At 39.7% G+C, this 13090-nt stretch overlaps 1 protein-coding gene across 4 annotated transcripts in view; it reads right to left on the bottom strand.

The window, feature by feature from the left end:
- Positions 1-1977: 1977 nt before the first annotated feature.
- NUDT4 (nudix hydrolase 4) overlaps positions 1978-13090 on the bottom strand; it is a 30575-nt gene continuing 19462 nt past the window's right edge. For 2 of the 4 annotated variants that reach the window (XM_075748659.1, XM_075748641.1), the window contains 3 exons: positions 9285-9329; positions 7221-7305; positions 1978-5675 (listed from right to left, as the gene is read on the bottom strand). In XM_075748659.1, the coding sequence (XP_075604774.1) occupies positions 5473-5675; positions 7221-7305; positions 9285-9329 (333 nt within the window). In that variant the 3' untranslated portion in view covers positions 1978-5472. Of the gene's footprint in view, positions 5676-7220; positions 7309-9284; positions 9330-13090 lie in introns of all 4 variants that reach the window. The other 2 variants (XM_075748632.1, XM_075748650.1) reach the window with 2 other exon arrangements.

Raw genomic sequence — 13090 nt, 5'->3', positions numbered from 1 at the left:
ACCTGCGGCTTCTGTACATCCCTCCGCCTGAGCCTTCCCAGGTAAAGAGATTGATGCAAGTATGGCATGTAACAGAAAGAATTTTATTATTTTTTTAAAAAGGAAAATGCAAATTATTTCCCATGGGAAACTCATCTCTGCCTGGACTACTTGTTGCAAAATTGTGTTTCATATACTGTGGTGTAGGCTGGGTGCTCATCTTCAGACCTACTGCAAAGGAGTGGCTTTGGTTCAGGCCTGATCTGCACCTCCCTGCCTGACAGGTCCCCAAGTTCAGACGTCCGTGATTTCTGTGGGCAGCCTTGTGAGGTCAGTTACGCATCTGAAAAAGTTCTTGTGCCATGTTCAGTTGGTGCTTGCTGTAGCAGGTGTTATCATCTCGGCCCAAATACCTGCTGTACCTTCAGAAGTACTCCTGCTGTGGTCGTCCCATCAGCTACTCATTACTGTCACAGTAAAACTGAAGGTGTAGGAAGGAAGCGGTTAGGAGAGCTAAGCAGTTGAATGGCAGCAAAAAGGCCCTCAGGACAAGGGCCCGGTTCCAGACTGTCTGGATGGAAAAGGCGCCAGGCAAGCCCCAGGGTCAGTGCGTGGGGTGATGGCCTTTGGCCCGTAGCACGCATTGCTGGATGTGTGCTGTCCGGCCATCGGAACTGGTGGTAACAAAGGAGGGAAAGCTATTGGGAACCAGTGCTACTGCTGTTCAGTGTGGGCCATCAGGCAAACAAACAGCAGCTGATGGTATCACAGGCTCACTCAGCGGTCTCCATCCTTCCTGAACTAGCTCTTTGAACAGCACTTCCTGCTTATTTAGGGACAGAAAATTGTCTGAGAGCATTGTTTGGGGTGGTGCGTAGCCCACAGCACTCAGATTGCCACAAGCAAAGGGAGGTGCCTGCTGCTGCCGAGTTTGCAGGTTAAGAAGCAATACCATTCCTTGCGTGGAGCACTGTCCTAACATGGACACAGCGCTGGCTTCATCCCTTGTAGCTGAGCAGGCAGTGCATAGCTTAATGCCACAGCAGTGTTGAGGCCAGGATAGTGTTGAAAGTAAGAGGGTTAAGTTCAAGAAAACCCACCCAAGCACATTCAACTTAAAGCTTGAAGATTCTTGTCATCTTCTGAATCTTGGAAAAGTCAAATCATTTTGCCTTTCCCTGTGTGTTGTGCTTTGACCCATGCTCTACCCCTACTTGTGTGCCTCAACTTCACATGAGGCATGGGAGATGATACTCTGATGGGAGCCTGGCACAACTACTGGAAAACTGTCTTAAATCTGGAGAGGAGCAGGATGTGTGGTAACTACTTGTCAGAAGTCAGAGAGGGGGAATGCAGTAACCGCTCCCTGTCAAAACAATGCAAAAGGAAGCAGGTTCACAAAGCAAGGCAAGAGGAGGTGGGCCTGTAGCAGCAGTGCTCTCCAGGCTGGGCTGGGCACTGGAGACTTGGGTGTTCTAAGGCAGGGTCAAGTTCAAGGAAAAGAAATCCATTCCTCCAGAGTACAAAGAAACCATGCGTGACTGGGGAGGATCCTGAGCCACAGTGGTAGACAGGGGGACACCTGAGGCAAATATTTACTGCCCTGTAGTTACTAACTCCTCCAGGCACTGTTAGAGGTGAGGCACTGTGCTAGATGGACACTTGGTCTGATCCAAGGCAGCTGCTCACACTCTTACTGTACAGATCTTAAATGCACATCTATGCTGCAACTGGCAGGCACGAGGAGAGCAAAAGGCAGTAGAGAGTTAGGAAACTCCTCGGTGTGGGCAAGTTAATGGGAGAGAGCTGCAAAGGGAGCTAGGATGGCCCTGATAGAATAAGCTCTTCAGAGGGCTCTTCCACAGAGCTTGATAAAGCTAGAGCACAAGGATGAGGCAAGAAGTAGGAAATATGAAACTAAATATATTTGAGATGAGATTGAAAACTCCTGCATAAACACTTCTTTTGCAGTATTTGCAATGGAATGACTACATCATCCACAGGACTAATTTAGATTTTATTCTGGTATTTCTCAAATATAAAAAGTCAAAATTCTTACATCAATCTTTAAAGAAAATCCATGCATGCAGGTCAAAATGTTTACAACTTAATTTGCCCCCCACCCCTTCCCTTGTTTTCATTTCACAAGCCATGTTGGTAAGTAAACCAAGTGTTTGCCTTTTTTTTTTTCCACAGCACATTGTTAACAGACCAAGGCTAGGCTAAGTCAGGGGTGCAGTAAGCACCAAAATAAGATTTTTCGCTTTAACAGCCTCTCTGCAATACCTCAGTACTTCTTGCAGTGTTTAAAAGCACATCTGTTTCACTTAATTCTTGCTCCACATAATTTTAAACTTTAAGGCTATTTCCATTTGATGCCACCATAATCTAACTCAGGACAATCTCAAAACCTAACAGCCAGGAAAAAGCAGCGGTACAAACTAAACCTTTTGAAAACTGCAGATGACAACCTGTCTCTTCCCTTTCTCCTCTGGAGAATCACATCTGGATACACTGTGCAGAACTTATGGTGTGAGAAAAATCCCAAATCTGCTCTGTATCAAATAGGTTTGGCCCATCTAAAGAGAGATGCATGTAAAACCAAAAACACTTCTACATTTAAATTGATGGGTAGTAGAAAAAACTGTAGTCTTCCTATTCTGATTTTTATACAGACCCCTTCTGTTGAAGTTTAGCATCAGATTTCATTAGGACTGAAGCTGTACCACTGCCACTTTCCTACAGTTGCTCCATGTAGCATAACTGAAGTTGTTGCTCAGTTCACCTTTATAATTCACAGAACATTTATCTTACTTATCAAACTAAGCCACAGAGCTTCACTCTGAAGGTTGCATAGAGACTGAAGAGATTTATACAACAAATGCTGTTTAAAAAAAAAAATCTGTCTGGCACTACTGAACAGCTCAAATGTGTGTGACCAAAAAATAACCAAAATATTTATAGGCAATCAACTCTGAGTTTGTTAGCAACAGCAATACTGTACATTTTTACATTATTATCAAATACATAATTCAAGAGTTACAAAATAAGATCATGCATTACCAGTAAATCTCATACAAGCTTGGATTGGTTTCATTCCAAGAATCTAAAACGGAGACAGAAGCATTTTTTATGAATAAGAACTCAGACTCTGGATTCTTGTTTTAGCTGTCACAGATTCTATATAATCTTGTTACAAGAAAGCCTGTACACGTTTGCTCAATTTAAAGTGTTAAAATGACTACTGAACAAAAAAGCGAGCATCAAAGTGATCAAAAAAGGGAGCTAAATGATTCACTCTTATAAAGGCAGCTTTAGAGCCAGAGGTACCCTTACACACTGTGGGTATGGTTTTAACCAAGATTAGACATTCTTCAACATGCTCAACTCCACCTTCTTCTGTTTTGCCTGGCAAAACCAGTGCTTTTGATAGATCACTCCATTTGAAGAAGGGAGCTGAGCAAACGGTGTCCCATTCTGGATTAAGTTCAGCGTAAATTACGCGTATGTGTTTGTGCACTACTGAGACACTGACACTCCTTCCCCAGCCCCCCCCCCCCCCCTCCTGCCTGTAGGATGGATAAGCTGGTGGCAAGAGTACTTCCAACTTTAGGTGCACCTGAATAGAGCTCTGTGTTCTTTCCAGTTCTGGAAGTGACCTGGAAGAAGAGATACAGGGATGGAAAAGCAGCATCCCACCCAACATTTCAGAAGTCTTCAGCTTTGTGGCTCATGCCTCTTGTCAGTAGTATTTATGTCTCTTCAAAGAGAGCAGCATTCAGAGATCAGATCATCTGTCTCGCTAGTTTCATTGCATTTACATATGGCACAAGATTGGTTTTCTAAGGAGTAACTTGTGGCAACAACATTTTTTTCCTAAAAAAGTGTAACAGCACAAAAAAGTTTAATTTATAGCAGCATTTTACACAATTTGTGTTAAAAAAGTAGAAGTTAACCATTTGTGTATTGAGTAACAAAAGGTTTAAATTACATTTATTTTCCATTTTACACTCACTATTTACTAGTTGGACTATTTACAACAGTTCAAATGCTGTGTAAGAGAATGAGCTTTACCCAGAATAAGCTTCACATGTGAGGTAATGGTCTACCTCAACCTCTGTTTTGGCTGGCTACAGAGGAGGTACAGTTGGGTTTAGATCCTAGAAAAAAATTCAGAATTAGGATGTTCATATGAATTAGACTGTGTTCTTGTAGAAGAAACCATACACACACGTGTACACACAGAGAGAGAGTAATCCTATGGTAAAAACATTAAGACCAACAGTGGATTTAATTTTCATCTTTTTGGCTGAGAAAGAGGAGAAAATTAACAACAGAGAAGCTGTCAGCTGTACCTCATTTATTCCAACTAAGTTTTTATCAAGAGGCCAGCTTTTAATTCAAGAAGCTAAAGCAATTAACATCAAAATAGTTAAGATTGAAGAATTTAACTTAATTGTGTTTTCAGCACAACTTGTGAATAAGACAAAGGAATATTATTTCTCTGAGCATCAACCCACCTGTCTCCAAGCCCAGGAGGTACCACTACTAGCTCCTGCTGGGCAAGGCACCAGCAACACATGCTTGTTAATGGACACCTCTGTAACATAAGGGTGCCCCTTGGGTAAGTCTGACTTTCCTCTACACGTTTTTAAATGACAACGGACTACACGAGATGCTTCTCATTGAGGATCAGAAGTTTTTGGAAACTGCAGTGTAATTACAGCATGAACAAAACATGTATCAAAATGCTAAATGGAAAAACAAAATGGAGGAAGAGAGATCTACAATGATTTTCATGTAAGTCTTCTGATAGTTCCATCAGCCGACCAAGTAATGAAACAAAAGTATAATGGATGGTTTTGGTAGTTGCAAGACAAAGTTGTTGTTCTTGCTCTAGTTATACATTACATGAAGATTGCATAGGACAAGGCAACCTTTTGGATAACTGAGGCAAGCAGTGCTTAGTGTCGGTATCCTTTGCTCTCGACAGGCTGAATGTGGTTTAGTGCGTTGTTGTAGTCACACTTACGCATCTCTGCCTTCACCACACCCATTTACTCACACAGTGCCATCTTAAGATCTTAGCGGTCCATCTGTAGATACCAAGTAAGAGTTTTATATAAGACTATTTGCTCACATTTTTTTTCTACGCAAGTACTCTTGTGGAACTACTGGCTAAAACTGACAAGTCTTAAATAAGCTGAACACCACTGAGATGCATATTTTATTTTAGCAGATATGGAAATTTATATACTCAAGTTTCTTTTTTTTAAAAAATGGCCTTTTAAGGCATTTTAAAAAAATCCATATATGGCTTTGGTTTGTTGAAATACTATTTTACATTGTTAAAAAGGAAAAACATGTTCAAATAAATTTGACGTTACAACACATTCACATATTTCACTTAGAACTGACAGTTATACAGATGCCTACGTGTGATCACAGATGTCTCCCCTTGTGATGACATGAATAAAAAGGTAATCCGAATGCTTATCTCACAGTAGAGGGCAACCCAGAAGTCTGTGCAGAAGTGACATATAAGGAGTTACTATCTGGAAGAGGGGGAACCACAGAGTTTCCATTAGTGGGTGAACAGCTCAGTTTCAGTTTTTCCAAGTACTCTGCATGAACAGGCTTGTGACACTGAAGGACCTTGATTGCATCTTCCACTTTAAACCATTCTCTTTTCCTTCCTGAATAAGTATAATCCACAAAGAAAAAGAGAGTTACAAATTTGTAACAGTACCATTTCATGCTATCTGATCATTCACTTTTTCTCACTTCTTTTACTGTAGAAGTTGTAAGGCAAAAGATACAGAGTGAAGAGACATTGAAAGAACTGAACACAAGAGATTCAGTCAATTTACTGAAATGAAGTTCCTAATAAAGCCTTTCAGACAACTCTCTTGAAGCAGATACTGGGCAGATACTGATTGGGCAGAAGCTCATATGACTGCTCATATGCTCCAAAAGCCACATCTAGCCCTTACAGAAAAGGATAATATTATTTAAATGACTTAATACCACCTTCCTACATTGTCATGCCTAGCACAGACCCAATCTGAAGAATGAACATGCATGCATGAACTTCCAGAAGAATGGGTTGGTCTGATTTAGAAAGCAGCGTTCCATACTTAAAACATACCCACGCATGGAGTTACTCAGGGTAGTCATAAGTTTTCAAAAATAATTTATCTTATACCAGAGATATGTTTAGATAAGTTCTAAGACTTATCTTAGTAAGACAGTCCTAAGAGCATCTTTGTTACAAAGTCCTTTAAAATTAGAGGCCTCTGAAAATACTTATAAGCCAAGGTTAACAATAGTATTGTTAGAAGTGGGTGCAATTAAGAAGGTACGCTCCTCACAATGTGACAGTATCAGAAACAAAACGTTCTCTCTCCACCTGAAACACTGAGCAGTTTAGAAACTACCCTTACGGTTACATGCCATTTGCCGAGAGATTAATAGTGCTAAGTTTATGAATGTTAATGCTCCTAAAGTGCCACCTCCTGAAAAGGGCAAAGCATCAACATAGGATGTCATTTTTTTATATCAACTGATAGTTAACTCAGATTTCAGCTGGACAAATACACTGAATGCACTAAGGGTTTGTTTTTTGTTTTTTTAAACTTAAGGACAAAACCCAGTTAATATGTTTACTTAATTAAATCTTAAGTGGAAGATCCATGCAACATCATGAAGTATGTTAGTGTAACTAAACTGCATGACATTGGTATCTGTATGACATAGATGTATATATAGGAATAGATACCTGTTAAGGTCAGCACTGTCCCTACTGAAAAATAAGGCTAAGGTGAAATTAAATACTAGTGATTGTTTTTTTATCCCAGGAGAATCAGGGAAAACTTTCTAAGATTTTATTCAAAGACACTTTCGAAAACACCCTAGGGTATCCGACAGCTAAACATTCTACTTTTTAAGGAAAAAATAACTAATCAGTATAATATTTGACCTAAAAACAAAATTAAGAGCTGTATCACCAACTAACAATGAAGTTTATTCCATAAACTTAGAATACCCTAATTAATATGAGTAACACAGTATGTTGGAAGCAACCCTAGTTATATGTGTACAAAAGCAAAGGACAGCATCATGATGCGTGGTGATTACAGTTTAGGGAACAGAATTATTGCTTCAGAAATTGCTTCAGAAAATGAAAGAAGTTTGCTTAATACATTTTAAGTGTAGCACACTAATACAGAGAATGGGTTTACCTATATTAACTGAATCCTCCCAGTCTTCCAGTATTTCTGTCACAGTAAGAACATAAACGTATGTCCTATGCTTCCGATCCTGGTTCTGCTTGAATATTAGAAGTAGAGGTTTTAATTCACAGAAAACAACTAATCAGGAAAACCCCCAAAAATAAAACTTACAGACTTACCACAACTATATGATTAGACATTACTTACCCTTAAAGACACTTGCCAGCAAAACCTGCCTTTTATTCTTACTGAATAAACATCTGTACCGAGTAGGCCCAAAAGGATGGAAAATATGAAGTTTTATTTGAAACAGCAGCTATTCTATTTTTACTAGGCTCATTAAAAAAAAGCAAATTTGAACATCTTGAAGTTGGAACTAAACTACGTTCTTGGTCATCCAGTTTAATATTAGCAGTTGTCCACTAGTACTGCCCATTACTATCTCTTCCATATGTTGTAAGGTACCACAGCAGAGTGCCTTTGCTAAAACTGTTTCCACAATTCATGTTCCTAGATGAAAGGTTATTGAAAAACCTTTGCTAGATGGAACCACTGCATCATGCGGCCAGGTCATCTATGCAATGCTGGCTATAAAGTTTCATTCAGTGAGACAAATTAAGTAGACTACGCAATCATGACAAATGCAAAAATCATTACCATCTGTTCACTCGACAGGTTGGCCATGATAGCAGCACTAACCACCTATTTAGAAAACACGCACTTTTTGAACAAGGTAAGGCAGAGACTGACAGAGATAATCTGCTTGAGGCAGGGTCGCTGTGCCACAGCCAATCCATGCAAGGTCTATGTAAGCACGACTCCCTGCTAGCTCCAAAGCAGGCTAGCAGTGCACTCTTAAAGGTGCTACCCTGTTAGCCAAACCATATTGCCCCTTGGAAAAGAACTGAGCTCCTAGAAAACCAGGACCATCTAATGATTACAACTATATTAAGAACCAAGAGATGGTATGCCCTAGCTCCCCTTACAGATGACTTTATCCTTGGTGCCAACAACCATTCCTTGTGGCTTCACTACAAGCTTAGTATAGTTTTAAACTGTTGTGCTTTACCAGGAAATAAAAATACTCCAAGACAGTTGTTTGTCACTATTACTGTTGAAGGGAATAAGTACATCTATAAAAGACGACAGCATTTGTAGCTGCAGTTCTAGAATGCAAGGACTCAGCAGCAGTATTTCACAATGGGAACACCTTCAGTACTGTATCAAATAGTCATATATGACAAAGTAATATTCTGCACAGGAAATCCCTACTGGGAATACACTGCCTCTGAAAGCTTGGCTTTGCAATTTAGCTGTGAAGGAAGACTCAGACCTATCTACTAGACTAAGGGACTTCCACTCTCACCCCTCATACAGCACAACTTAATAATGTTGGATGTATTAAGATCTGAGGACTCATGCCTACATTTCTCCAGTCTATTCCTGTCTAAAACCTGTACAGAAGTCTATGGCAACACAACACTGAAAAGAGTTGTATCTAGTACACATCCCTATGCTCTAGTTCAGAATCTGACATTTACACTAAGAAACAGATGTTTTGAACTATGTAGTATTGCTAAAGGTTAGATTTATCTGTAATCCAAAGCATTAGCTTTTTTAGTGAATTAAAGCCATAATGAGATACTCCATATACAGACCAATCAATTTGGGTGTGTGAAAGTTCACAAGTTACTTCAGCAAAATCTAATCAGAGAGGAACAGTCAAAATAGTGCCCCAAAAAAGGCATGTATGATACTTTAGGAATCCTAGACCTATCAATGTAGGTTTCACTTTTTAAATTTTTTTTTTTTTTAAAAAACCCCAAACTTCTAGATGTTGTCCAAGTACTATTTTAATCTTTCCAGGGAAGTTCCAAGTACTTTGAAACCTTCCGATTCACATCTTCACGTGTCATGTAACAACTAAAGGAAATCACCTGTCTAATGTGGAACTTCCAGCAGCACTGCAAAATTATAGGCAGGTTATACTTAAGAACTTAAAGTCTGATGTTGTAGTTTATGAACTCTCACAAAAAAGAACATTGTTTTTAAAGGGTAAAAGAAATAGCTCACCTCAAATATCCCAAGCAGTCTGCCTAGCTTTCCCTTTACTCCAGCCTACAAAACAAACAGGAAAAAGTGTTAACATGTGCTTTTTATAATTTCAAAAACTAAAATATCAGTACCGGCTTCCTACATCAGCCTACTCCTCCTTATTAGGGTTATTTAAGCAGGTATCTCAACATGAGTTTTAGACAGTGCTGCATTGCTTCTGGAGTTTCTTGTGTTTGACTACTTAGAGTATTAGAGCACAAAAGCTTGTCCTAATGAGTGCATCAAAGAATGCACAAATCTTTCAAGTTTTCCATCCAGACCAAAATACTCTTTTACTTACCATGTTCTTTGTGTACTAAATTTATTAAAGACAAAAGTGACATCCAATATTGAAATAATCCAGGGAAGTAGAAAGGACAAGACATAATTTAAAGTAGTATAATAATACATCTAGAGAAGGAATCATTAAAACTCCATTGCTACTGTACATAGAAACTTAAGTCCAAGTCTTCAAAATACAATAACAAATTAAACTGTAGGCTACGGGGTGGATCTTGCAGGATAATGACTTCATGTATGCTAGTTTTCATACAGAAGTGTAGCTTTTGGCATGTAAGCTTGAAACTAAATTTATATCCCAAATTCTTTACAAACAGTTTTGAATTCTTTCTAGTTAGTAACCTTACAATAGGCTTTGAATTCAGAGTTTTACTCCAACTTTTTAAAACAAACCCTATGCGCCTCCGCCTGCACTTAGTAATTTTTATTAATACAGTTAAGGTGGTCAATTCTACTAAGACTCTAGGGTTTGTTTTTCCAGAAGTAATATATAATGTCTCTTCCAACAGAAGTGGTTTATGATCATCCATTTATTCTAAACAAATTTGAGTCCATATGCCTGAGACATAAAAGCATATGTAGTCTACTGGTAGACAAAGCCACATTTAGATTTTTTTTGTCTTGTTGTATAACTGATATTTAAAATAGGGCTTCTTAGCACTAAGATGACATTTTCTAGCCTTCAGTCTTTGTTTCCAGCTTTAACCAAGGAAAGTTACTGATGTGTTATGTGTCTTTTATATAAAGGACCATATGGATCTTAATTACATTTTAATGAGTAACTCTGACAGACAACCGGGCAGGCTTTAGCAATAAGTCTAATCAAGATCTTACAAGTGAATGTTTTCTGTATCTGTCTTTTTACAGAAAGCAGATGGATTGTGTTAGTTATTAAGCAGTTTTGATGAAGGAAGTCTGATCACAGCCCCTGTAACTCAACAAGCATTTTGCTTATCTAGAGCAAGAGTTAGACCTAAAGTTAATGTAAAACTACACACAACGTTCTTCTGGTTGTCTGCTGTGACGACAGAGATACCTGTTAAGAGCTCATGAAGCTGAAGTATGTAACCTGCTGGATAAGTGATTAGGCAGCATACTAATTATGTAAAGTGAAAGACCCTTATTTTGGTCTGAAAGGGTCAGCTATGACAATTGGCACCGAAGACTGCTTGTGCTTTACACTGGGTAATGAAAAGCATTTATAAGCCTAAAGGAACACATGCTGAAGAATGTTTAACTGATCAGTCCTAATATCCTCAACATTACAATATCTTTAAAAAAAAAGAAGCAGAACCTAAAAGGCTGCAAACTTATGCTTTTGTCACCATTTTTGCCTTTCTTCTCATGCAGCAATATCTAGGAATCACTACATCCTTTAAGATTTCTATTTCATGGCAAACTGAACAACTAAAAAAGCAATTTTCCATCATCCTATTCCATGTTGTTACATTAAAAGTAACAACAGCAATCTGTGGGATTAGTCTTTTTTAATACTTCAGGTGTCCAAATGTGCAGTTTTAGCTGCACAAGTTTTGTAATTTCTTCATTTCTTCTCTGAAGTTGCAGCAAAGAACAAGACTGTTTAATATCCTTAAAGATATGACTTAACAGCATGACAGAGAGCCCAGTACAGACTCTGCAGATTTCTCAAACATTAAGAAAAGCTTTTCGAAGTACCAAGGAACTGCTCTAAAGGAGACTAAGCTCTACCAGAGGGAGGAAAAAAATGACTCCCCCTCACCCCAAACCCAGACAACCATGCCCAACCAACATCCCCTCCTCATAAAATCTTGAAAGTTTTTTTTTTTTTTTTCCACTCTTTAAGAAGTTCTAGCCAAGCCCTTATTTACATCACAAACATTTCTTAAAGGCAGGCCTGTGGCAACAGGACTGTTGAACAAATCTGACCATGAAGAGATCATAGAATCATAAAATCACAGAATGGTTTGGGTTGGAAGGGACCTCGAAGATCATCTAGTTCCAACCCCCCTGCCATGGGCAGGGACACCCTCCACTAGACCACGTTGCCCAAAGCCCCATCCGACCTGGCCTTGAACACTTCCAGGGAGGGGGCCTCCACAACCTCTCTAGGCAACCTGTTCCAGTGCCTCACCACCCTCACAGTGAAGAAGTTCTAATATCTAATCTAAATCGACCCTCCTTCAGCTTAAACCCATTACCCCTTGTCCTATCACTACCTGGTAAACAGTCCCTCACCATTTTTCCTGTAGGCCCCCCTTCAGGTACCGGAAGGCTGCAATTAGATCGCCCCAGAGCCACCTTTTCTCCAGGCTGAACAACCCCAACTCTCTCAGCCTGTCTTCATAGGAGAGATTCTCCAGCCCTTTGATGGTCTTCCTGGCCCTCCTCTGGACTCGCTCCAACAGCTCCATGTCTTTCTTGTACTGAGGACCCCAGAGCTGGACACAGTACTCCAGGTGGGGTCTCACAAGAGCAGAGTAGAGGGGCAGGATCACCTCCCTCGACCTGCTGGTCACGCCTCTTTTGATGCAGCCCAGGACACGGTTGGCTTTCTGGGCTGCAAGTGCACACTGCCGGCTCTTGTTGAGCTTCTCATCAATCAATACCCCCAAGTCCTTCTCCTCAGGGCTGCTCTCAGTCCATTCCTTGCCCAGTCTATAGTTGTGCTTGGGATTGCACCAACCCATATGCAGGACCTTGCACTTGGCCTTGTTGAACTTCACATGGTTCACGCAGGCCCACCTCTCAAGGTCCCTCTGGACGGCATCCCTTCCCTCCAGTGTGTTGACCACACCACACAGCTTGGTGTTGTCAGCAAACTTGCTGAGTGTGCACTCAGATGCAGGAGGGCTTCTCTGAGCTGTTAGCGTGAGTCTCACAATTAAACCAATATCCAACACATGGCACACACACCATGACCGGGTAAGTTTACCAATACTGAATAACTTTCATAGAGAAGTTTTTTCAACTTATTAGTACCCCATGGTTGCAATGTGACTTTATCATCAATATTACTCTAAGTGGAGTTAACAGCTTCTCTGTTCTCCCTTCAAGCACATCAGTGGTTTAAACAAATAGTCTTAGCTGAGTAATTGTGAATGAAACAATTAGAAGCACTCCATTACATGAAGTATAAAATTTCCCCAAAGCTTATAATGGAGCTTTTGTGCAACCAGCTGTTGCTATGTAAATGTGATTACTGTCATTGATGTCTAGTTACTCTCTAGGCAAAGATACGTGTTTCCAAAATGTAGCATCATTCCTGCAGACAGTAGCGCCTTTTCAAATATCTATACCCAAAAGTATAAAAAGGTGGTAACTAGAGTGTCATGACTTTTCTTTGAAAGTAATATATTCAAATGAATCATCTTCATAGTTTAAAAAGTACCATTAAACCAATTGTGATTTTTTTTAAAAGTGCTTTTGCTAACAAAAGTATTTCCTCCAGGTACTTACCTTAGTGTAGTTCTTTCAAAATGTGTCAAAACTAAGTGCTAGAGGAC

This window comes from Balearica regulorum, chromosome 1 (genome assembly GCF_011004875.1).
Source record: "Balearica regulorum gibbericeps isolate bBalReg1 chromosome 1, bBalReg1.pri, whole genome shotgun sequence".
Lineage (NCBI taxonomy): Eukaryota > Metazoa > Chordata > Aves > Gruiformes > Gruidae > Balearica > Balearica regulorum.
Note: the sequence above shows the minus strand (reverse complement) of the source record. Positions and strands in the feature narration are given on the sequence as shown.